The following is a 27423-nucleotide window of genomic DNA, read 5'->3' on the forward strand; positions in this document are numbered from 1 at the left end:
GCTTTGGGAGAAGTTCTTGCCACCCACCCCCCCAGTTATTCATTTACCAAGACTTCGGGTAGCCTTCACTCTGATCTTTCACTGCTGATCTATTAGAACTTGGTATATATGGATAAGGTTAAATGTCATCTGTATAGTTTCCTTCTAGTTCCAGCCTATTTACTAGAAATAAAGCTTTGTCAGTTGAGCTGCCTCTTCTCATAAACACGGTGCCTCTGTAGGAAAGTGACTTAATTTAACACTGTAATAATAACTCTTAGAAGAGTTACAAATTTGAAATCTTACTTGCCCAACTTGGTTATGAAATAAACACAACACCATCTGGGTGTGTTTTTGTGTATGTGCGAAGTCTCATATAAACGATTCTGTTGCCTTATATAATTTTGCAGTATTTTATAAAGACTTTGAATGCGAACATTTCATGCACAGAAGTCATCTTTCCTGGGTCACTGAAATGTGTTCAGAGTCAGCAAATACATCCCAACTGTTTTGGTACAGAACTAGAGAAATAAACATGAGCATCCACACTGAGTCTGTACAGGTTTTATATGTGACACCCTCCTTTGGATTTTAACACATAAAATGGGTAAATTAGTTTTTGTGCCATTCAGATCCACCTGGGTAATTGAATCCAAGTTAGTGCTAGTTTGCTGTGATGACAGGGCCAGTAACAACTGCATGACAATATGTTTTCTTCCTGTTATCTCGGGCTCCTGGTCTGTCTCCTGCATAGCCAGGGCTAGTGATAAGCCATCATGCGGACCACACCTTGAGCAGCTTCTGCCAGTGGCAGTCTGGATTGATGGGGAAAGATGGGACTCGCCATGACCATGCCATCTTACTAACCGGCCTGGACATATGCTCCTGGAAGAATGAGCCCTGTGATACTCTGGGTAAGACCCTCTGCCAGGGTTTTGAGAAACACGTGTGTGCTGTGCGCCTTCAGTGGCCTAGGATATGGAGTATTTTTGCCCTCATTCCGAATCTGTAAGCTGTAGCTGCTGCTGGGTGGAGCTGTAAGGAATAGGCTCCCTTCCCTGTATAAACTGTGGCCAGACAGAAAAGTATGCATTTATTCACCAAAATCAGTTCTTTCACAAGAAAAGGTCTCTCACAAATTCAAGAACTTCTATCTCTTCTAATTTAAGAAATAATTTCTTCCATTTCTTCTTCCAGTGGTGAGAATAGGGTCAACAGATTCAAGGGTGTCTCATTCTATGAAAAAATAATAATACATTTATGAATATTTGTAGAGATACTACAACAATATTGGATTCCTCATTTTTCCATTTCTCTATGAATATCTCAATCTTAGCCATTTTCAACATGTTTATTGGGCTGGGTGTATCTTGGTGGTATTTTATAATATGATAAAAGTTTTTTATACTTTTCCAAACAGTGTAAAGCACAGTGTGCTACTGACCAAGGCTCTCCTGGACTTTTTTTCCTAACTCTCCATTTCTTCCCAAGATCTTAGGGAGGAAGGGTCTTTATTACAAACACATTCAGATAAGACTTGGTTTAATAGAGGTTAGTCCTGACTACTTGTTCCCAGAAAGCCCTGAGTACAAGGTGGGCCCTGGGCTGCCTCTGAGGGCTTAGAATTCAGGAGGTTCCCACCCTGCACACGAGAAGCTCACTGGGCCTAAATTGTACAAATAATGCCGTTTACACGGAAGACTTGCTTTCATTCTGGGGGCCTGGAATTTTGGCCCACTCCAGGCAGGGGTGCTATATGACCAGCCCTCAACCAAAGGCCAGGGCTCTGAGTCTCTAATGAGCACCCTGGCAGGCAGTGTTCCCCTAGTTGGGGGAATTAAGTCCATTTGTGCTACTCCACGGCCGGAGGAAGCCCTGGAAGCTTGTACCTGGTTTCCCCGGGCTTCTCCCCAGGTGCTTGTCCCTTCTGCTGATTTTACTCTGTATCCTTCCATCCCTGTTAAATTACACCCAGGAGCATGACGGATGCTGAGTCCTGTGCACTCTCCTCGAAAGTCCTCCACCGTGGAGTGGCCTTGGGGACCACCTGACACCCACTCTCTACAGCACTTTTTCTCGGGCTTTTGAGAACACAGTTGTTTATAGAAAAAGGCTGAAATTCTCCATCTGCAGGGAATCCCTTCTTCAACTTCACCGCCACTGTAACCTGTAACTTGAACATTACATAGAACCATGGATTGTTTTCCACGAAGGGAAAACAGACCCCCTTCTCCCAGATAATGCAGGGCCCTTTATATGATTGTCCAAGGGTTTCCTGTTTCATATTTCACCTGACAAAGATGAGAACCAAATTTCTCTAAAGGACAGAGGTAAATACACACACATGACACACCCTCTTTCTTTATTTTACTACAATATTGCTCCTGTATGTTCTTTTGATCTTTATGTCCTATAGGATTTGCACCCATAAGTGGAATGTGTAGTAAATATCGCAGCTGTACGATTAATGAAGATACAGGTCTTGGACTGGCTTTCACCATCGCCCACGAGTCTGGACACAAGTAAGTGCAACTCCCTGGGAGGATGGAGCCTGGGGTCCTCTCCAGACTGGAAGATTGTCTAGAGATGCTGGTGCAGTAGCTCAAGCCTGTGAGGGGAATTCACACATTTGCAGCGAGAACACCAGTAGGAAATGCTCACGTAGGCACTTCTGTTTTATTTGAGTGTCTCGTCGCACACATTCTAAAGCTGTGGCAACACACATGTTTGCACTTTCCTCGCTCCCTTCTTCCCTTCCTGCTCACACATGTGCATACGATCACAGACTACAGACTCTTCTATCTCTGCTCCTTTGTCCTGGGTTTTGAACTTGGTCCTGTGGGCTCATCTCATTCCATGGTTAACTCCTACGGGAGGATTCCACGTGACTGAAGATGGTAACAAGCCCGCGCATTGGTAAATTACTATCCTCAAGTTTGCATTCTTATATCACTTTCATAATTTGTAAAGATGGGTTTTGACTGATGTGCAGAGTTTGGGGCGTACAGGGAGGACAAGAGATGCAGCCTGGTGGGAGCTGGTTTGCTTCCCACATCCCCACGTTCCCACCATTGTCAGTTGTGAAATGGGGCAGCATCAGGGGGAGTGGGGAACCCGGGGCTTTGGCACAGATGGATAGACACTGATGCAGGACAAGCAGCTGTCAGCAATGGGTGGCATGTCATTAGGAGTATCTTTTTAAGTGAGAAGCTTACCTTTATTCCTGTAGAATGAAACACTTCTGTCCGTTGCTTATAGTAGCTATTATTCTTAAATAAGATTTCTTTGTCTAATAATCTATAGGCTGCCTCACTTTGACGCACCATCGATTTAAAAGAAAAGTTTTTCTCAGTGGGGTCCCCTTGCTGATTTCCTGCAATTGCCCTGATTTATATGAGCATCAGCAATGGTGACACAAGTGTTTTCCTGCTGGACTGAAATTGTACTTGAAGCTTCTCCTAGAAAATGCACAGCCAGGAATTACAGCTTTTCTATTCTCACTTTCATCCTCATTTTATTTGCAAATTACAAAACTTGCAGAAGGCAACGTTTGTGATTTGGTCTTTGCAAAGTTGATTTCTCCATCCCCTGTTAGAAACTGGACTGAGGCCACTCATGTCATCCCTACCTGTTCAAAGCATCTGTGTGTGTGTGTGTGTGTGTGTGTGTGTGTGTGTGTATACACATGTGTGCCTGCCCTTAATGGGCTCTCACAGAGGCCCTGCAGACTTTGGCTCTGTGTGAACTGATGACCTGAAAGTGAAGCTTATATCTTATTACTGATCCCTTCATCATTACAGGTAATGATTGACTTTTTCAGTGCCTAGAAAATTGCACCTACACTTTACAAAGCTTTCAGTTAAGTCATAATTGTAAATAGGCTGCTAGAGTTAAAACTTCAAAAAAACTCATTATTTTAACGACATGGGGCTCTTGCTGTCCTCTGAAGCATACCTGAATTTAATTAAACAATCAAAGTAAGAAATATTTAAGTCATCGAGGGCTGAACAAATCAGCATTAGACAAGCAGTTGAGATTCAGGCCCCTGGTGCATCCAAGACGAGGCTCCCAGCCCTCCAGTCAACAAGTATTCGTGTTTGCTTTTATTTTTTTCTTAGAAGTCAACTATTAATATTTCCTTTCATCACGAGGGCTGGGTGTAGATGGAAAAAGAATTTCTTCCAAACAAGGGAAAAGTGTTTTTACTTGCAAGTGAGAATACAGATGGGAGGAAGGAAAGGAGCTCTAGATTTGGATGCAGGCAAGTCCCACGCCTAATAGAACTGACCTCCAGAAAATGATCAGCTCCTTCTCCAGTACCTGCTGCTTAGAGAATATTGTGCAAGAGTCAGAAGGACTGGGAGCTCTGAGCATTTGATGTCACCAGTGAAATAGCTTCTGATCATATTGAGGAAATAGGAAATACATGTGGGAGGTGTGCACATAAAAAGCACGTGCTAATTGCCAAAGTAAGTGATCATAATAGTAATAATGCTAATACCTGCGGCTTAGAGAATATTGTGCAAGAGTCAGAAAGACTGGGAGCTCTGAGCATTTGATGTCACCTGTGAAATAGCTTCTGATCATATTGAGGAAATAGGAAATACATGTGGGAGGTGTGCACATAAAAAGCACGTGCTAATTGCCAAAGTAAGTGATCATAATAGTAATAATGCTAATACCTGCGGCTTAGAGAATATTGTGCAAGAGTCAGAAAGACTGGGAGCTCTGAGCATTTGATGTCACCTGTGAAATAGCTTCTGATCATATTGAGGAAATAGGAAATACATATGGGAGGTGTGCACATAAAAAGCACGTGCTAATTGCCAAAATAAGTGATCGTAATAGTAATAATAGTAATAATAATAACGCTAATACCTGCTCTTTGTGGAGTAGTTTCACATGTAACTCTAAGCCTGGAAACCCCTGGGGATGATCTCTTATCTTCCCTTCACTAGCTGGGCAAGTAGGCTGGGCTGAACATTCAGCACAAGAGGCGTGGAGGAGCTGCAAGGGGTCAGAGGTGAGCTGAAGGGGGCGTATTTCTAACACATGGTTAGCTGTGGCAACTGCATCAAATGAGAGGGGCCGCATCAGGGAAGATTCAGCAACTCAGCTCCGTGCATTTCAGGTGAATTGAAAACAAACACATTTATTCAGTTTATTCATTTAATAACTATTATTACTTGGAGAAGGAATCATAGGTTTAATGCATGGATCAAACAGCATGCCTTCCTCTTATCCTTGACAATGAGCTCTAAGCAGAGTCAATTTCTGAGTTCTGTACCTTCCTTAAGAATTAAAAAAATAATTTTACATTTATTAAGTTGTAAAACATCCTGTTTCACAGATGAATTTTACTTCTTCAGTTTGGTTTACATTCAGAGGACATTATTAAGGTGGAGGAGTGCTTCTCTGTGCCTTCCAGCCATAGATTTCCTAACCTTTGACTCAAAGAAAGATTCAGTTCATGCCCAGCTAGTTTCTTCTGCGAGGTTCAGTTCTTTTTATCCTAAGACATCTTGTGGTTTCTACTGGGGAATCTGACCTAAAAATAGGAATTGCTAAGAACCAGTGTTTGGATCTGTGTTGGGAAGGGGAAACGAGGGACTGGAGCTGAAAGCGAGGATGTGTGCTTTCCCTTAGTGTGTGGGACTGAGCCAGGACTGGTGCAGGGCCAGTTTCCTGCTTGTATTAAATCACTTGTCACAGGATGTGTGGTTTCCTAGATGCAGGTGTTGAAGAATTGGCATTGACACACTGAGGGCTCAACTACACATTTTGAAGAGTATGTCATCTGGGCATGAATCCATTTGAAAAATTCTCATTTGCCAAAGGAAGTCATGCCATTGGATGGGTAGGGCCCTGGGACTCGTATTCCAGATACCCTGTGGTTCTCTGGCAGCCTGACAGTGACCAGGCTGCATCTCCTGATCTCCTCTTATGTGGGTTTCCATATGCAAAACCCGTAGAGCCTGTGAGACCTCAGCAGGTGCGTGCAGGTGCAATTTAAGTTGCATTGTTTGAGCTGAACATTCCTTGTATATAAAGTCAGCTTAAATACTTAATTTGCATGATCGTTTCAGACCATCAAGACAATATTAAACATACTTACTGTGCTCAGGAGTATTCATGATCCATCGTTCTGTCCCCTGTCTTTTCCACTACTTACTGACCCATTCACCAGGCACAATTTGCATTCTGCCAGCAAAGCACTGTGTAGGATTCTATAAAATGACTAGTGATCCATGCCCTCCAAAGCCTAAAGAAAGATAAGATAGGCATGGCATGCAAGGGGTCAAGCAGTGAGGGCTGTAGGCATTTCAAGAGATGCAAGGAAAATCAGGGAAATCTTCTGGAAAGAAACAGAGTTGGTGCTGATACCATTCGGCTCAACCATCCTTGGCTGGTGATGTTAGACTCCCTTTCAAGCATTTGATGGTGATGTGTGCACCTCACTGATTTATGACTGTGCTCTGTCATCAACCTGAGCCCCTACAGCTGGGTCAAGGAGGCGCTGGGTGATTTTAAGGGTTTGCGGAATATCAAAGCAAGTGGCTGCTTAAAGATCACCTGGTCTCGTGATTGTCAGACTGCCCCCTAGGGAGGCCCAGCAGCTCGGAGCAGCATTTCTTACCGATTTTATTTATTGTCATTCCTCCTAAGATTTTTGTTTATCTCTGTGTACAAAAAGTATTTGAAACCCATTGACCCTTGGCTGAACTGCCTCCTCACCCCCCTACACACACACACACACAAAATATGTATGCAAGTGATATCTGACATCTAGGTGTTGAGAGATTTGATCAAGACCACATTTGAATCTGGGAAAGAGACATTTTGAATTTTCCTTTTTGACATGCATGGTGCCAGGTATTCTGAACAGTTTAAGAGGAAGGTTTTATTATCCCATTTTATAGGTGAGGAAACTGAGGCTCAGGGACTTGAGAAGTTTGCTCCAAATCAACCCACTTGTGAACGACAGGAGCAACACCCTGACGGAGGTTCCCCCGCCTCCACAGCCTGTGTTCCCCCAGGTTATCTGACCTGCCCTGGCCCTGAGAGTCCCACATGACTGCTGTCCCCGTGTCCACTTCCCGTCTCTCGGGGAGGATGGGTTTGCTTCTTGAAAAGCCTGCATCAGACTCTGGACAAGTAGATCCTACCTGTGGTGCTGTCATCACCTCCAGGGTGTGATTTACCATCCAGATGGCTTTGACCCATCGTTGCTTTGAAGGGGTTCTCCTTTCCTTGACCCACTGCTGTCTGATCAGCCTAAAATATTGGTACAACCTCTAAAAAAGCTTGGCTGTTCATCATTCTGGGTGATGCTTATCATTAGTAATAAAGAAATACTTGCTGATGTAATTGAATAACTCAAGAAAATTCTATAGAAGACATTAAGAGCATCTGACATTGAATATAACTCTCAAGTCCAAGTTAATCTGAAATTATGTTTACATTTGGGTATTTGAGTTGGTGTTGTAGCTGGAAGGTTGTTCTTTATTCATTCAACAAACATCGGTGGAGCACTTGTCACGGACTAGTGAGTCCACTTGCACTCAGGCTCTGAGCACGGTTAAGAAGAGCCCCTGTAGATAAGAAAGAGAAAAAAGTGCATTGTTTTAACATATAGGGTGATAACCACCTTGAATAAAGTACTATGAGTCACGGAAGCAAAAAAAAATGTCTGGTATGTATAACTTGAATAGTAATTTTATTTCTTAGTTGCCAAATACCAACCTTATCTTCAAAATGTGCCCTATTCATTCTTCCATGACTTTATTAATGTTAATATCAGCTGTAATTGTTGTGTGGTATTTTCATGCCCCTGTGCTAACACCCACAGCAGTGCAGAATATGGGCTTTGTACTGCTTGGAAAAGCAACTCGAGACATAGTAGTGCTGAAGTTTGGGTGGGCATCAGAATCAAGTTATTGTGTTAGGATTCACCCAAATGCCAGAGCCTAACCCCCAACTTACTAAATCAAAAATCTAACAGGGTGGGCTTTGGGGAGACACATGTGTGGTGCATTTCTCAGATATTCTGAGACTCAAAAAAGTCTGAGAATCACTGAAAATGCCTTAGATGAAAATGGTTAAGACCAAGGTGTCCCCAGACCTGGGATGTTGTGGCTTTGAATTCCTTAGAAATGTAGGCAGAAGTGGTAGCAAGTTCATCTAGGGCACTCGCAGGACCCTAATTTGTCTTCTTTATATTCAGGTCAAGGGCCAGCCAGGGGAGGGTACTTTGTTATTTGGTTTTTATCACTTTCTCCCCAAAGCAGCCTCCACATGAAGCCTCTGCATCACCGTGACACATTTCTTCTGCCATATGGTTACCCTTACCTTGATTGATTGCTTTTAATAGAACTTCAGAGAATGGGTGGAGGCCCAAATGACCACATCTACATCACCCTTGGTACTGAGCAGGAATTTTGCAGAAATTCCACAATGTTTGTGCGCCAGATTTCCTTGGACACACCCTTCAATCATGCTCCGGTTACACTATTGCACGGGTCCCGCCTGGGCTCTGACGTCAGAGTGTCGGGTTCCAGTCCGGACTCTGAGACCCTGGGCAAGACTGAGGAGTCTTGCTGTCACTGTAGGCTTGTAGGCTTGTAGTAAGATTCGGGTTAGAAAATATAGGTAATGTGCTTAATGTCTTGTCTGAAAAATACTGCTTACAAATGGGAGTTGTCATTTTTACTGATATTATTAAACAGCTCTAAGAAAAACAGTTAAGTCTTCAGCCTCGGACACAAGTGCAGATTCTCTGGCCCCCTTTTGGAGCCCACTTCCCCTGTGTTGGTGTCTCCTATCCCTGTGACCCTCCCTCCATTCATCCTGGGATTCTTGGTGGCAGAAAGCCCATGGATTCAGTAACCCACCTATCCTTCTTTGCTTTCTCCCCTCTAGCTTTTCCCCTTCCTTCTGTATCCCACTCATTCAGAACTGCTCTCTGGGAATCTATACAGTGATCAGGTAGGTACCAGACATTAATGGCCAAAAATGGCTTGACTCTCCAAGGGTGTATCTACCCTAATGGGAAGTCTTCAAGGTCACGGAGCTCCCAAATCCCTGAGGCTTTCTTTCCAAGGCAGTCAGTTGTGCTCTTCTGAGGTGGGTGAAGATGGCAACATGAGGCTATCCCACAGGACTAGCTTTAGGAAGTTAAGAAGAAGAGACCTACTTGGTGGGGAGAGGTAGCAACTCAGTCAGTGGGATTCTTATAGGTGCAAGGCTGCAGTTTTGTCGAGTGACAGTAAGGGGTTGCTGTTGACATTGTGGGATTTGAACATCTGCAAAGGACCCTATTAAGAGGTCCCATAGCCACTGTAGCCTGAGATGTTCCCATATACTAAGCTAGGGCTGGAGCCCCAAAGTGGTCTGGTTTCAGTCAAGAGTAACAGACGTACCTTCAAACAACGCCTGCAGATAAACGCCACCACAGCTACTCACTGGGGTTCCACGGCACCACTTCCTCCAAAGGGATGTAGGGAGTCTGGTCAAGTCCTGGCCTGCTGTCACAGCCTCCGGCAGTGAAGACCTAGCATGAGCTGGATCAGCACTGGGTGTAGGGACAAAATGTCAGCACCACCAAGAGGGGCGGTAGTGGTTTAGTAGTTCTTAAATTGTGTAATCCACTCACCTGTGGAGCCTGCATTTGTGTTTCTGACAAACACCTGGAAATTCTGGCCATGGCTGGTGAGCAGCAAAGAGTGTAGAGAGAGAAGAAAGCAGTGAGAACATCAGCAGCTTTTTCAGGATCAAATAAACTGCCCTCTACATCCCACTAGAAATGCTTTTTTATAATTAAAATGTCTGCCCTTGGCAGACATCTGGACATGTGCTCTGTTTTGATGTTGGTGTGCACTTTCGAACAGCTGGACAAATGGTAGTTCTCCAGGAAAGGTCTGTGACCTCATGGATATTCTCCCCTGTTTGGCTGTTAGGACTCTTTCTTCTGCCTGCCTAGCATACAGGAGAAGGGGGACCTTCACACTGTTGACTTGACTTGTGTTTGTTAGAGTGTGTTAGACAGTTGAAACTGTTATTTGTTTTGAAAGACCCATTTCTTTCTCTCTCTCGTAGCTTCGGCATGGTCCATGATGGAGAAGGGAACGTGTGCAAAAAGTCTGAGGGCAACATAATGTCCCCTACGTTGGCAGGACGCAACGGGGTCTTCTCCTGGTCACCCTGCAGCCGCCAGTACCTGCACAAATTTTTAAGGTATGAGCCCCTAAACCTGGTTGTGTATCTCTCTGTGCCTTTGATGTTCACTGCTGGGTCAGCCTAATCCTGTACAAGAAGCCCCAGACTCAGGTGCCCTTTCTGCAGATGGCCCCCATTTGAAGGCATCTGGAGACATTCATTTGACCAAGGAATTTGCTAAACACTTTCTTAGAGCCTCAAGTTCTGCAAACTTAATCTGACATCATTTGACCTTTAGAGTCAAAAGAATCACTTAAGATACTTAGCAAACCAAAGTATTTGTCACTACCATTTAGTTGTTTTGTTTTTTAATTCTTACTTCTATAACCAGACATTTTCAGTCCATGATTTTTAAATTTTTTAATGTTTAAATCTTTTCTTGTAGTTTTATTGAGATATAATTGACATACCATGAATTATTATTATTATTTTTTTTACCAAATACATTTCTCATTAGGAGGCAAAAAAAAAAAAAGAGTATATAAACCTTCACCTGGGTCTAAAATCCTATAATTTTAAGAATTATTTCTGGAAGGTTTTATCATAGGTCTAATTCATTTAGGGTATAGAACATTAAGGAGGTAGAGTTTGACCCCTTGAAAAAGAGATAGTCAGTAGATTCTAAAATTTTAGAGAAATAAGGGACTTTAAGAAACATTTTTAGATCTGCTAGTAAAGTGGATTATGCCCCTGGTTTTCTCTCTTTCTTTCTTATTTTTTCAGTAGAGCCCCTTTTCTTTTTTTTTCTGCTGCACAAATTAACCCGTCTTGTTTCTAGAACATCATTTGCGCAGGGTCTCCGGCCTATTTCTGTTGGTTTTACTCCCGACATTCTGTTCATTATCCTATGGATGGCTCCCTATGTTCAGCTGGGGCAGTGAGCGCACAGCTGCTTTCCCTTTCTTGCTGCCTCTTCCATCACTTCCAGACCTCATAACACATTTTCTGAGCTGCGTCCTGACTACCAGCCTTGGGGGCTCCAGCCTGCAGCTGTGGTCCTTCCTCACAGCCTTACTTTGAGACCTCAGCTGAGATATTTTACCACTGAAAGGAATGATGACTGCTTTCCATATTTTGTGCTACCCAGGAAGAGTGAGAATTTTGTAGATAATATCTGTACCCTGGTAATATAAACCTATATTCTAGGAATATCCACTTGATCATTTTTTTAATTTCTATTACCCAAAAGGCAATGTTCACATGATACAATCAGTCCTTCCAACATTTGCTGTTCCCAGTATGGTGGTCTCTTGGAGTCAAGTTGGGGATTGTTAGCACTTTTTTTAGCTTTTTCATGCACCTGTTCAAATGTGCGTGCGTGCGTGTGTGTGTGTGTGAAGGACTCTGCTTTCTCTAATAAAGAAGATAATTCACTTTAGCTCACAATGCTCTTATTTGTATTAACAAGGAAATTTTTGAGTTTTCTATATCCCAAATCCTTTCTATAAACTTCTACATTCTTTTCTTAAAATTTTACTTCCTTTTCATCTTAATGGCTATGATGAAGATATATAAACATTTTAAATTTTTTGAAATATGCTCTGACAACTTGAAAATCCCAGGGATGCAAAGTATGGGCATGCAGTGAGAAGCAGCATCATGAAAGAGTCCAGAAAAAGTTTTTAAACTGCCAAGAAATATAGGAAAACTCACAGAAAGGAAATAGTTATAGGCTTAGAGAATAATTATTTTGATGACATTAAATATGGGCTGTAATCTTCAAATCAGAATATTATCCTGAGAATACTTATTAAGATTCTGGAGTTCAAAGCCATTTTGTCCAGTGATACTGGAATGGTTAAACATACGCTGAAATATGCTCATTTGTTTTTGTGGCAATCAGTAAAACCCTTCTGTAGCCATGCAGTAACAAACATTTATTTTCAGGGGCTTTACTGATTTTTTTGGACCACATAATAATAAAAATGCAAGATTTTACATGCTCCCAAATTTGATTTCTCGAAAGATTAAATTTTCCAAGACAGCCTTTCATTGTCAAATTCACTCTTAAGATTCATTGTACTTGAGATGTCTAGTTGTGAATTGGACGTGTCCACAGTGCATCAATCCTGATTTTTCATTGGCTTAATGAACCTGAGACCATCCTTTACATGTTTGCTGACTTCCTGATTTCCAAGTAATCAAAATACTGTTATATTCTCCACCAATTAGTTGGCAATTTGGACATGATCCCAACAATGAGTAAGGATAAACGGCCAACTTTACAAAAGTGAATCTGTTTTCCTTTATGAGCAGCCTAGCATTGGGTACACGGAAAAAATATATATTATAAGGGAACTCAATTAGCCTGAATTTGTCAGCACAACTTTTCTCTATACTCGGTAGAGTCAAGAAGGACAGATATGTTTTTGCGGTAAATTCCTCAACCTCACCAATAAAGACATATGTCATTTCCTATGAGCAGACACAGACCTCGTCACATTCACTCATGTCTGTATCCCGGAGGCCTAAGACTTAGGGAAATTGTAGCTCGTTATTTTAAACTTAATGACAACACAGACTCATCTTCAATTTGCTTTTTAAAAACTTGACTCATGCACTTCTGATCAGCAGACACAGCTCCCCTCTTGTCATATGAATCTGCATCCATACACGAGAAAGGTCATCACAGGAAAGCAGGAGTTTGAGGGATGCCCTGCCGTACCCCAGACCACCCTGTTGATGGGAAAACTTGATTTGGCCTGGAAGAGTATGTTTTGGGGCATAATAGAAATAATACATTTCAGTTCACATCTTGCTCTGCTGTATAATGTTCGTCTTAAGAAAAACAAACCAGCGAGTCATGGCGGAGTGCGGTTTCTGTGAGACTGGAGAATGGGCACTGCCGTGTCGTTGATCAGCGAGGGAATCAGAGCTCATGTGCCGATCAGGTCTTCATCACTATGCCTGGGAAGGCCTTGACCTTGGCAACTAATATAACCTTTTCTGGGGGCTCCTGTTGTCTCTCTTGGAAAAAGAGGGGATACAAGTAAAAGAACTCTCGAGCTCTTTAACGTTTTATGGTTCATGAATCAGAGTGGGAAGAGGACTTTGAAATATTGTTGCAGAACCTCTGGCCTTGCCTTATTTTCTTCATTGACATTATATATGTAGTTAAACACATATATAGAAAAGTACAAAATTATAAGCGTATAACTCAATAACTTTTCACACAGTGAACATTTTAATGTAACTTCTACCTAGATCATGATGTGGAGCACGTTATAGTAGTCAAGTCATGGAAACAGCCTAAGTGTCCTTCAGTGGATGAAAGAGTAAAGAAGATGTGAGATATATGATGCATATGTGGTATTTATATATATATATGCACTCTATCTAATTATATCTGTCTATCTATCTACTTGTCTACCTATCTACACACACACTGTAATATCATTCAGCCATGAGAAAGAAGGAAATTCTGTCATCTGTGACAACATGGATGGTTTTTGAGGGCATTATGCTAAGTGAAATAAGTCAGAGAGAGACAAATACTGCATGATCTCACCCATATGTGGAATGTTAAAAAGAAAATCAAACTCTTAGAAACAGAGAGTAGATTGGTAGTTTCCAAGGGCCGGGTGAGTGGGCGAGAGGTAATGGGTGAAAGTGGTCAAACTTCTAATGATTAGGTGAATGAGTTCTGGGACTGTCACGTGCAACATAGTGACTGCAGTCAACAATACTGTATTTTATAGTTGAAGCTTGCTGAGAGAGTAGATCTGAAAAGTTCCCACTACCAAATAAAAGTTCTAACTTTGTGAAGTGATGGATGTGTTAACGAACCTAAAAAAATATATGGAACACCGCTCTCCCCCCCAGAATCCCCTTCCCCAATCCCATCATCACCTCCCTCTTCCCCACAGACAACCATTCCTCTGACACAGAACGCCACCATAGACAGTTTTGTCTGGTTTTGAACTTACTATGAATGGAGTCATGAGTTATGTGCTATTTTGTGTCTGGGGTCTTTAGCTAAATATTTTGATTATGAGATTCATCCTTGTTTCTGCATAAAAATATGACATTCATTTACTTATTTTTAATTGCGTGGATATGCTCCAACTTATTAATCCATCCTGTTAGTGACAGACATTTGCATTTCTAGTATTTGGCTATTATAAGAAATGTCACTGTGAATATTCATTTGGTTTACACATATATCTCTGAGTATACACAGCAGAGGAACTTTGGGGTCATAAATATATATGTACAGTGTCAGTAGACACTGCCAAATAGCTTTCCTAAGTGGCTGTGCAAAGTTACAATCCCACAAGCACTTATGAATATTCAGGTTGTTCCACAATCTTGCCAACGCTTGATCTCGCTGGTCTTTTTCATTGTAGCCAATCTTGTGGGTCTGTGGTGGTAGATCAAAGTGGTAATTAATGAGATTGAACACCTTTTCACATGTTTAAAGGCTACTTTAAAAACCTCTTTAGTGAAGTGTCTGTTCAATTCTCTTGTGCATGTTTTTGAAATTGAACTCCTTTATTTTTCTTATCTCTTGTTGGGAGTACTTTATATATACTGAGTAGGAACACTTTGTGCATTACGGGGAATATGTATTGCAAATATCTTCTTTCACTCTATGACTTAGTATTTACACTTTTAATGGTGTCTTTTGATAAACAGAAGAGATTTTTTATGTTTTTAAGGGAGTCCAATTACTCATATTTTTCCTTTAGGATTAGCACTTTCTGTGCACCACTGGAAAAAAACTCTGCTTACCCCAGAGCCATGAATATATTCTTCCACAAGCTTTGTTGTTTTGCTTATCACATGTAGGCCACCTGACTTTTGTGTAGGGCATGCAGCAGAGTTGAAACATATTTTGTCCTGGTGGATATCGGGTGATTGTAAAATGGCTGCAATGCTTTTCCTTCATGCACCCACACCCTGTTGTATCCCTGTGCCCTCCTCACTGACTCTGGGCTTAGCTGTGTGACCTGCTTTGGATGATGGGACAAGCGCAAACATGCCCAAGCATGAGCCCAGCCAGAAGGATCAGGGGTGGGATCTGCTCATGGCTCTTCAGATGCGATGCTGACCAGAGCCCACTTTCACATCGCAGTGTTGATGTGTGTGTCGCTGTGTCTCCCCCTGCACGGGACCTTCCAGGCCCCTAGTCTGTGCACTGGACCAGGCAGGGACCTCATCCTCAGGGCCATGTACAGATTCTCTGTGGCTCCTTTGAAAGTTTACATGTCTCTTGTTTTCAGGTTACTTTTGACATTTTTCTGTGATATTGGTTTTCTGTAGAATTTCTTTCATGTACCCATGTGTGTTTTTCTTTTTCTTTTTCCTGCTTGGGGTTTTAGAACTGCTTGCATCTGTGGTTTATTGTCTTTCATCAGTTTTTGAAAATGTTCAGACATTTTATCTACAAATATTGATTCTGACCCTTTCATTCTGTCTTCTCCTTTTTGGCTTCCAATTATGTAAATGTTAGAATTTTTCACAATACCTCACATACATATTTTGTATATATTCATTCTCTGGTGAAATTCTCCATCATAACTTCTTTTTCTCAAAGCTAATAACCATAATAATTTTAAACTCCATTTCTGACTACTCCAATATCTGGATTCCTTATGAATCTCTGTCTATTATTTGTGTATTCTCTTGGGTTTCAATGCTTTGGTCTCATCTCCCAATACATTTGGTAATTTTGAACAAACGAAGGATATTGTTAATGAAAAAATTAAAGACAAGATAGAGCCCCAAATGATGTTATCTTTTCTTTCTAGCAGACAGGGCAGTTGCAGTTTATCAGTAAGTCACTTTGGGGTTGAGCTGACGTCACTCTGGCATTCGGTCTTCCTAAACCAGCCTTTCAAGTTATTTCTTTACACCTTCAGCAAAGACCTAGTATGGCTTCCGTGAAAATCTTGTTTACCAGGGCCGACCCACAATTTCAATCTTTATCTCCCAGCCCCACCAGATTGCCAACACCCTGCTCAGCTCCTCAGCCTCGTAAGGACCACTTTCCACTCAGCCACTAGGCTTCTTAACAGCTTTTTATGACTCATTAAATTCCTTGAGGAGAAAAATATTACTGGGTGTTGGGTTCACTTCTCTACTTTCCTTTGCTCTGGAAATGTTCATCCCTCATGTTCTTTTTACTTTGATAGCCTTCTGATGCTTGTAGAACAATCAGTCTCATACGTGCTGGTCCACCATAGTTAAAAGTGGAAGTCCTCTTTGAATTAAATTTTAAGGATGAATAATAAATAATAGGTTACATTTGATCAAACTATAAAAAATCCTGAACCCGTGAACTTTAAAAAGTTTTTTTCAGTCTCTTGCTTGGGTTCATCAATGTAACTGACTTTTCCTAGTTTCCTTTCTATGCAATGGGAATAGTATTGCCAACCCTGATGTAACTTTAGGGAGGTAATGGGGAACATCTAACTAGTATATAGGAATCATTTGAGATCATTAGAGAGAGGTGCTATGGAATTCCAAAGTTGCCAAATCACTCCTGTCATGGAGTGTTAGTTATGCTTTTATTCATTTTTCTCTACTTATAGACCCTTACATCATGATCATCGTAGCAGTAATAGAAAGATCATTTATTCAACACTCACAGTGAGCCAGTCACTGCTCTTAGCACTTTCCAAGCCTTTGATTTAATCTATTAAAAGGCTTCTGACCTCCTTGCATGTATGTTTAATGTCCTGTCCACAGTGACTGGTGCCCTTCCTCATGTTTTATGTATGTGGATATTAATTAAGGGCACACATGCATCAGTGGGCTCCAAGGCAATAGAATCTGGGACCCGGGTCCTGGAGACTGGGGCCAGAAAGATTCCGATCAAGGTGGACCACCACACAAAGAAAAGTTTGGGGATGCTTAGGCAGATCTACTGTTGTTAAGTTTATTGTGATTACAGAGGTGTTTTGTTTTTGTTTGTTTTTAGTTTTTGCTTATTGAAATTTGTAAATAGGATTTAGTTGCTATTTACAAACACTTGTTTCTCCTCCCTCCAAATGCAAAAATTATACTGAAGCCTGTCTCTGGTAGGGAAGAGGATACCCTATTTGTGGAGGAAGAAATCATTAGTTGGCCTTTAGCCCATCTTCTAGGGAACTTAAGGAGAATTAATTTTCTTCTTGACTTTGGAATCTAGTCAGAAATCAGCCTGCGTATAGAGCATTTCTGGTGGAAATCATTGCAATGCTCCATGTGGAAGCTGGAAGCTATTGTGCAGGAAAGGAAGGAAGGAGGGAAGAAAGAAAGAAAATTCCAGCCTTTGAAATTGGCTGATTGTGTTTTGCTGTTTACAGTGCCCATTTCGTCGTTTTATTGTTCCTAGCAAGAAGTGTACTTTTTAAGGTGTCTGTTATAGAAGCTCCTCACATCAAACATCTGGTTGTATTATCCCATTTCACTCTCCCCATGATAGGTTTGAGAAATCCGATGAAGAACAAATTGCCTCCCTGGAAAAGGTGAAACATATTATGAACAATTTCAGAAAATGTGGCCTCTATATTTTAATAGAATTAAGATAAAAGGTATATTGGACCTCAGGAGAAAAATGTCCCCTCTTCTTTATACAAGACATGGGGTAAAATTGCATGAGAAAGAAAAGGCGTGATTGAATTACGTGTAATTACATGTAATTCATTCATTGAATTACATGATTGAAGTTACATCTTTGGTAATTTCCAGCATCACCAGTAGTTCCTCTTTGTTTTAGCACTGCCCAAGCTACATGCCTTGCTGATCAGCCAAAGCCTGTGAAGGAATACAAGTATCCTGAGAAGCTGCCGGGAGAGTTATACGATGCAAACACACAGTGCAAGTGGCAATTTGGAGAGAAAGCCAAGCTCTGCATGCTGGATTTTAAAAAGGCAAGTGACTCTTGGCAAATGTTCAATGTAAAATTCTTCATAAAACCGTTTTATTCAGTGAAGCTGACATTGATGTATTCTGCGTTTATTGGGTACCTACCAAATGTCAAATCCTGTATGTTAGGGCTGGTCCTATATAACAGGAAACACATGTTTTACTGGCAAAGAAAATGACAGTGGATACTGTTGTGGGGATCAGTTTCCTCTCAAGTACTGACTTGGCCTGTTGGGTCAGTTCTTTCTTTCTGATTTATCATGTGGGAGCTCAGCGAGAACTCTTGGTTGGTGTAAGATGGCAAATTAATACACTGCATTCCTTTCAAATGGTATTTAAGAAACAATGTCCCCCCGCCCCCCTTACCTTCCTCAGATAGACAAAATTTACTATAAAGCAGTAGCCTATCTGGGACTTCTGATTATTAAATTCCTCAAATTAAGTGTTTCTAGAGAAGTCTTTCATAGAACTCCATTGACCCCAGGGACACCAGCAGACTGGTTTCCTCATATAAATTCCTCATATAACACAGAGACATGTGCTCTCGCTAGACAAGGGAAAACCGAGATTTCACAGCTTGCCCTACTAAACCACTAGGAAAGCTACCCTAAATTAAATGAAATTAACTATTTTTGAGGGGTTTTTTATTCTAGTTTATAATGAAATCAAGAGGAAAATAGACAAAAATATATAGTCTTCCAGAAACCTCCAACATTTCAGAATGCACTGGGAATATTCCCCATTTCAATCTAATGTGATAATCTTCTTTCTTCTAAACTAAAGTAGATCTCCCCCCAAAAGTCAATTACAGCCATGTGCCAGAACTGGATTCTTATCTCCTCAGCTGGGTAATCTCAGCTGGGAACAAGAATAATAAACCAGTCAGCATCAGCATATATTCCCAATGTTGCCTTTTCATTGGCAGAATATGTGAAATCCCTGAGAATTTTTTGCGTGTCACTCTCCTGTTTGCTAAGGAAACGGAGCATAAAACTTTTCTTTCAAAGATGGAATGTTCTACATCATGCTGCTGGTTTTCACATTATTTTGCTGTGACCATGGAGTATCCTCCATGGTAAACTAGTGCCGTTTGGAAAATACAGGAAATAAGAAGTTAAATGCAGCAGGTCTTTTTATTACTGAGGAAATATTTACCTGCAGGGAAATGTATTTCTTACAGGTGTACAACTGGGTTTTAACAAATGTATTCCCCCGTGTTACCAGCATAAAGCTAGAATGTTCCCTTTTGCCCCCTTCCATTCAATCCCCTCCCCACCCCAGTAAGGAACCATTGTTCTGACTTCTGTCACCGTACTTTCACATTGCTTATTCTGGAACTTCATAATTGCCAAGTAAAGTTTTCACATTTCGCCATTAGATATGATGCTTTCAGTTTTACATAGTTACCTTTTATCAAGTTGAAAAAGTTCCCTCGTGGTCCTAGATTGGTAAGAGATTTTATCACAAACTTATGTTGACTTTTATCATACTTTTTTTTTTCTGCATCTATTGATATAAATGTATTTTTCTTCTTTATTCTGTTAATGTAGTGAATTATACTGATGGGTTTAAAATTATTTTTCATTGCTTTTTGAATGTTAAACTAACCTATATTCCTAGGATAACTTTACTTGGTCATAATCTATTATTCATTTTTATATTTTGTTGATTTGATTTGAGACTATTTTGTTCATTATTTTTATATCCGTGTTCTTGAATGGTATAATTTAGACATTTTTTTCTTAAAATTACCATTCAAGAATTTATATCAGGGTTATGCTGCCCTGAAAAAATGATTTGGAAGTGCTCCCTACTCCTGTGCTTTCTTGAAGAGCTTGTAATAAAATTGCTATTGTTTCTTCCTTAAAGTTTTGTTAGAACTTACCAGTGAATCCTATCTGCGGGAAGGTTTTTGTAATTACTAATTCAACTACACTAACACATGTAGGGTTATGCAGAAGAAATTCCTAGCTAGACTGATCAGATTCATTGGAAAAAAATAAATAAATAAACATCAAAAAATGACACAGGAAGAGACCTTTTCCAATGAATTTTTTTGTTTTATCTGCTTTTTTTGTTTGTTTGTTTGTTTGTTTTACCAAAAGTTGTTTGTAATATTCTCATTTATCCCTTGAATGACTGAAAGATCTATAGTGACATTTCCTCTTCTATTCCTAATAATGGTAACATGTGTTTCTTTATCTCCTTTTCTTGGTCAGTCTAACTAGAAGTTTATCAGACGAATTAGTCCTTTCAAAACATCAGTATTTATCTTTATTAATTTTTAAAAGAAGTATTTGTTGGGTTCTTTTCTATTTCATTAATGTCTGTTTTGTCTTTATTACATACTAAGGCTTAATGTGACTTTCTTCTCCTTGCTGTTTATGGGATAAACTTGGATCACTGACTTTAAAAATTTCTTCTTTTCTAATATAACCATTTAACTATAATTAAAGCTAGTAATTTTTTTCTCAGCAGCATTATTAACATATATCCTGAACATTTTTAGATGTTGAATCTTTAATATTATTAGCTATGAAATATTTTCTAATTTAAGCGGTGATTTCTTCTTTAACCCATGCATTATTTAGGAGTATACTATTTAACTACCAAATAATTGGTGATTTTCTAGACAGCTTATTAATTTTGATTTCTAATTTTGTTCAATTTTATCAGAGAATATACCCTATAAGTATACTTTTGAAATTTATTGAAACAGATTTCATAGCTCAGCATTTGGTCTACCCTGGTGAACATTCTATGGCCACTTGAAAGAATTGTGAATTCTGCAGTGGTCAGGTATAGTGTTCTAGATATATCTGTTTTGTTAATTTGTCTGATGATATTGTTTATAGCTTCTATATCCTCTGCAATATTTGGTACTTGTTATGTAACAATTTAATAGATATGAGTGTTAAAGTCTCTAACAAAGATTATGTATATTCCTATTTCTCCCATTAGTTCTATTAGTTTTTGCTTTGTATATTTTGAAGCTGGGTATTTAGGTGCGTACACATTTAGGATTTTTATGTCTTCCTGACTCTTTCATTAATATACAATAACTTTATTTTATTTTTGATAATGTTACTTTCCCTTGAATTATACTTCATCTTATGTTAATACAGCCACATCAGCTTATTTAGGAATACTCTTTGCATGATATCTTTCCCCACCCTTTTACTTTCCATTTCTCTGTGTTTTTATATAAAATATGTCTGTCGTAACATCCTTTAGTTTGGCATTGCTTTTCTATCCAGTTGAACAATCTATAGCCTTTCACTGGGATGTTTAATCCATTTATATTTAATGTAATTATTGACATAGTGGATTTAAGTCTACCATTTTGCTATTTGTTTCCCATTGTTCTCATTCCTTTTTTTTGTTTTCTTTTGGATTAAACATGCTTTTAAAAATTCTATTTTTGCATCAATTTGCTTTTTAGCTATATTTTCTTGTATTTTTAGTGGTTACTCTAGAGATTACAGCTGCATCTTTAATTTACAACCTACATAGAATTAGCATCATGTCACTTTATGCAAAATGCAGGATTCTTACAACAAATAAGTCCATGTATCCCTCTTTCACAGTATGTACTATTGTCATCATGTATTTTATTTCTATGCATGCTGTAAACCACATGACACAATGTTAAAATTTTTGTTTTAAAATAATGGGTTGCTTTTAAATAAAATAGGGTCATCTTTTATATTTACCCACATGTTTGCCATTTATTATTTATGCTTTCTTATAGATCAATTTCAAATTGTATCATTTCCTTAGGGGATGAAAAACTTCCTTTAGCATTTCTTGTAACACAATCTGTGGCCACAAAGTACGTCAGGTTTTCTTTATCAGAAAATGTTATTAACTCACCCTCAGTTTTGAAGAACACTTTTTCTGAGTACAGAATTCTAAACAGTTTATTCTTTTTTTTTTCCTTTAGACACTTTAAAGATATAATTCCATTTTCATCTGGACTCAGCTGTTTCTGATAAAATGTTTGTCATCATTTGTATCTTTCTTCTAACATTTCTAATCATTTGTTTAGACAATTCAGCAAGCTATGCGTTTGGGTTATTTTAAGTTTCAGTTCCAGAATTACTATTTGGTTCTTTTTTTATAGTCTATATTTCTCTAGGGAATGTCCCATTTGTTCACTTATTATGTCCATTTTTAAAATATATTTATAACATTACATATGTTACAATTATATATTGTAACATATTGTTATTTTATGTTACATGTATTTATATTATGTTATTATAATAGGTGAATCCTTTTGATCCCCTGAGGCTTGTTTTACTCTTCCTTAGGGCTCATCTGTTCTGGTTTTTCCTTAGCCCTAGGGCATGGCCTGTACTCTAGTTTGTGGTTCTTACTCATGAGATGTGGACGCCCGGGATGCTCACTGAAGTCTCTCCACTTTGTGTGGCCAGAACACTGCTGTCTCCTAGCATTGTGCATCTCTGTCTTCTAGCCCTTATCAGCTTTCAGCCTAAATCTGTTGCCCTCTTCCAGGCCACTTGGAGTCTCATCCTGTACATCAACCATTCACTCCCCAGATAAGGACCTGCAGGAAATCCTCATGGAGACCTCTGGTGCTCCCTACTAAATGCAGCTTTCTCCTTTCTGGTCCCAGTTCCACAAATTCTAGCTACTTCTGCAGCCCCAACTCTGATCTGTGCACCCTCCATTCAGTGAGACTGCTGTTGTCTGCATGGGAACCATGTCTTTGCACCGTGGTCAGCAAAGTGTTCCCAGACAGAGAGCTGGGCAAAGGTGACGCCCACCTTACAAATTCCCTTCTCTCGAGGACCATGTACTGTGTTGCTTGTTGCAAGAGTCTGAAACAACTGGCCCATACATTTTGTCCAGTTTTATAGTTTTTGTATGTAGAAAAGTAAGCGTGGCACCAGTTACTTCACCATGAACAGTAGACAAAATACCTTTTGAAAAATATCCATTAAAGTCAATATTGTGAGCTTATTCCCTATGATGTGAAATTGTTTTTCGATCCAATTAAAGTTGACATATTTTTCTTTTTATGAGTTAAATTCTACTTGTGTGGCCAGACTCTCTAATATAATGAATCTCAACTTTAGATACAGAGTGACAATTAGATTCTTTATTTTCCATATGAATTAAAGCATCTCAAGAAATTATAAAAGTTAATTTTTTAAATGAACTCCTACTGAAATTTTATGAGAATGGGTCTATTAGGTTGAAATGTAAAGACCTGGAAGTTTTCTGACTGAAGAATATAAAATAATAAATAACAAGGAAACTACCCAGTGCCTCAACCAGCACTTGGCACTTAAGGCCCATTCAGTAAGACTTTGCTGGGAAGGGTGATAGATGGATGGATGATGTTTTAGACAGGGTTGAACCTTTTTTAAGTACCACGTGCCATTTAGTTTGGAAAGTTAAGAGCTAACGCGAATGCATATGCATTCTTCTTTTGGATAAATAGATGTGTATTTGGTGTATATGTGTGGGTGTTAACATACTTGTTTATAAATCCACACACATATATGGCCATGGCTTTCTCTGTCCACTGATGACTTGTTGATAATCAAAATTAGTGATAAAATCACACCACTGCTTGAAAAACAAATAATTGCAATAAATTATATATCCTATTATAACATCATTTGTATATGCATTTTTAGTTTGTATTTTTGGAAAGTCTGATACTGACAGTTTGAGAAAACTAATCTGGTGGCATTCTATTCACAGTATGGAAATGCCACAATAAATCCAACACAGTCATCTGAAAATGTTTGTTTTATTTGGGGTATTAGGTTGTGATGTTAAACTTAACTAAGTCAGTATGATCAAAATAAGTCATTGTGAACATAGCTCTTAAATTATGGGAAGGAATAGCAAGTGAGAGAACCTTCATTAAAGAGAGTACAGTATTCCTTAACAGCAAAGATAAAAGCAAGAGTGAACTCTGTACATGGGCCTCAACTTTCTTCTTCTTAAGTCAAGTATTAGTTATTTTAAACATTGTGTCTTTATCAAGTTCCTATTCAGCTTCATCAACATTTCTTGGTGGCCTGACCCTGCAGTCTGAGATGCAAGTTGCCAGAATTACTTTGAAATTTGATCACCTTAGTGTCCTGGGTACTGTTGGTAAATTGGGAACCCACCCCCCAATCCAGCAGGTATTGCATTCCAACTTCCTGGCCCTAGAACCATGATTTAATAGGGTCATTGTTCCAAGAGGACTCTGAAGTTTTATTAAGAATGTAATGACCTACAACCATAATGCAGAATTTAGTACAACCATTGTACATTATGTCCAGAAGTTAGCAGTTAAGTCAAAGTATGATAAAACTGAGAGGAGGTAATTGGGTTTTGGTTGTTTAGATAATAAAATAAACATTGTTTGAGGTACTGGAATTTTTATTTGTTTTCCAGGATAGAATGTCACATTTTTATTAAATGACCGGCAGTTACATCTATAGGGCACCAAGGTCTCGAATCTTATTTGATATGTTGAAACACAGTAACATGAATTATATATTTCAAGGCTCTTGTAGCTCTGTGATTTATTTCTGCCTGGAGGCCTGGAATTGGGAATTGAGCAGCTTCCAGAATGAGGCTGAAATACACAGATGGCATAAGCTGGGCACAGGCTGAGTTACTGTCACATGCTTTAGTGGTGAGCTGTCACCAGAATCCTATACTTGAGAGCTTCTTACTTAGAAAATGTAAAAACTATTGCCTTCAATAGTTTCTTCCATCCATATTCTTTATCCTGCAAAATGTTCCCCAAAACTACAATGTAAGAATATTATGAAAATCCTTTGAATAGTAGTCTAGGTGTAGTGTTTTCATATCATAAAGTCACCCTCTTAAGTCATCCTAGAAGTTTTTATGATCACAATTCACTGATCACTATTCATTTCATTTTACACTAAAAATGTTCCTGCTCATTCTGTCCAAGGTTTCCATAGAAACAAACTAACAGATGTTCAACTCAGAAAGCATTTACTGAAAGCCAGCCAGGTACTAAACACTGTTCCAGGTATTGGTGACAAATACATAAAAATAATTTAGCATTTTAAAACACCATTTATTTTATCATCTTGCATCATCCCTGAAACTGCCTCCGGACTTAGTACCACTGGCTCCCTCAGGCCACAGCCATGAACCCAGGCTGGGGGCTGGGATTGAGCTCACATCTCCTCCCACCTTTGAAGTGAGAAAGGACACTGACATGAGTTTGGTGCCTGTTAGGTGCCAGGCCCTGAGTTGGGCACATTACCTACCTATGACACTTCATTCAGCCCCCAGGACAAGTCGATGGGTGGTTGCATTCAGGGAGGATACCGGGACTCTGCCTGCCCAGGCCTGCCATGCCCAATTCAAACCAGACATGCTTACCTTCTCAGAAGCCCAAACCCTCTCCTGGACCACTGTGTCCATCCCCCGCTGATCCAACCACAGGAGCAGGTATCTCTGTCACATCCACCATTCACTTATCATTCACTCATCATTCACTCATCCATCCGTGTGTTCATCTGTTTGTGTGTGTGCACACCCAGCCACCTAAATCAGTAGGTCTCTGAACCAGCACTCACGGGCAAGTACGCCTACCCTGCACCACTGTCTGGATTCTGGCTTTGATCCACCATATTTCCACCCAGATGTTAAGCCGGGGTCCACAAGTTCAGGTTTCAAGGGAGCTTTATTTATATCCTGGTTTCTGTCAAGATGTCATCCTGGGAAGCAAACAGAGCTTCCCAGTTGTCTCTTTGGAGACTTACAGATGCCCAGGTCCCTGCTTTTATGGATGCCTTGAGGTCCTCTTATGACTCTGATCTCTAACCACCGTTCTGGGCAAGAAGAGAGGCTCCCAGCACAGCATGCTAATTCATGTCATGAGAGCCAGGAAAGCACTAACCACCAGCGTGACACATTTGCCCCAGTAGCACTTAATGATTCTGGAGGACTCCCAAGAAGATGAAGTTTAGTGGTACAGTGATTGTAATCTTAAGAGGTTACTATGAATACCTTGAAATAAAAGCAATTAATTGATATCAAAATTAAAACATTGACAGTTTGCTTCTTAACAGTCCATGTTCTGCAAAGCTGTCTTATTAGTGAGAGAGATACAAGCGGAAAAAAATATAAGGCAGTGCCTTTAACAAATGCCTTAACTTTTAAATATATAATAAGTACATTTATAAAGGAGATTTGAGAATTAGTTTTATGAAGGTAAAATTAATATGGATTATTAAAAGGGAAATCCTTCAAGAGTTCACTCACACCATGCAGAAAGTCTCCTGTGAGCACATCTCTAGCATCATTGAAACAGAAAATAAAAGCACAAGTGCCGTGAAATGCCATCTTTCAAGCAAAATTAGGTGGAAGTTTTGCTGTGTTGCATTTTCTTTATAACACGAAAACACCCAGTAGATGCAGCTATTAAATGACTTGGGAAATAGTACAGCACTTGTTCAAATGTTCAGAACAGTTGTGCAGATAATTTAAGAAATGTTTCCATCGTGTGCAATTGAAGCTACCACCAGCATTCCTGAAGGTCCCATCATTTCATGAGTCCCACTGCTGACTGCCCTTCACTAAGATGTTCCTTTGGGCCCAAAAGGATATAGAAGTAAAAATAATTCCTTATACTTGGAGAGGCCTTTATTGTGTATAAATCTCAGATCTTGTTTTATTTTATTGACAAATCAGCCGTGTGGGGCTTCCTTCCTCTGCACACGTCTTTCTTCTTTCTCGTCTTCCTTTGCACGAACCCTTCATTCCTTCTCCCTTGAATGTGCCATCCTTGAGCTCAATAGTTGGCTCAAATGTCCATCTTCTCTGACTCCTTCCCTGGGTCCTCCAGGCAAAGCCCTTTTCTCCTGGCAAGCCCACCCTGCACTGTGTTCTTCCCCTTGTAAGGGCACCTCTCCCCATGTGCACCACATGGTGATTTACAGCTAATCTATCCCTCTAAGACCATTCTTGAGAGGGTAGGTCTGGTCATATTTCTTATGGAACCTCCTGCCTAGTAAGATAACTGGCATATTCTAGGACTTCATCGAAGATTTGGGGGTGGTGGATGAGTGGGTGGGTGGATGAATGGATAGCTGGGTAGAGGAATGGACAAGGAGAAGTTAGTGAAAGGTAGGATGGAGAATGAATTATAAAATGTTAGGTTTTATTGGGTTTTTTAATCTTAATTTTTCGCAGTTTTCTTCAGTCCGTGGATTAAGCATATTTTACTTCTTAATTTAGAAAGTGTAATTTTGTTAAATGTATGATGAATAAATATAAATAAATAGAGCTTCAGGGATAGAATTAAGTTGAAGCAAGTCTAGAACATGAGTCTTCTAGGTCGTCACTCTATCATATGCACCTACT

General features: G+C 39.7%; 1 protein-coding gene across 3 annotated transcripts in view; it reads left to right on the forward strand.

The window, feature by feature from the left end:
* ADAMTS16 (ADAM metallopeptidase with thrombospondin type 1 motif 16) overlaps window positions 1-27423 on the forward strand; it is a 163056-nt gene that overhangs the window by 47047 nt on the left and 88586 nt on the right. For all 3 annotated transcript variants that reach the window (XR_009502205.1, XM_059916071.1, XM_059916072.1), the window contains exons 7-10: window positions 734-893; window positions 2396-2501; window positions 10075-10212; window positions 17897-18050. Coding sequence is in view for 2 of the 3 variants with exons in the window: in XM_059916071.1 (XP_059772054.1) it covers window positions 734-893; window positions 2396-2501; window positions 10075-10212; window positions 17897-18050 (558 nt within the window). In the remaining variant the exon portion in view is untranslated. The remainder of the gene's footprint in view (window positions 1-733; window positions 894-2395; window positions 2502-10074; window positions 10213-17896; window positions 18051-27423) is intronic.

The sequence above is a fragment of the Balaenoptera ricei genome, chromosome 3 (assembly GCF_028023285.1).
Source record: "Balaenoptera ricei isolate mBalRic1 chromosome 3, mBalRic1.hap2, whole genome shotgun sequence".
Classification (NCBI taxonomy): domain Eukaryota; kingdom Metazoa; phylum Chordata; class Mammalia; order Artiodactyla; family Balaenopteridae; genus Balaenoptera; species Balaenoptera ricei.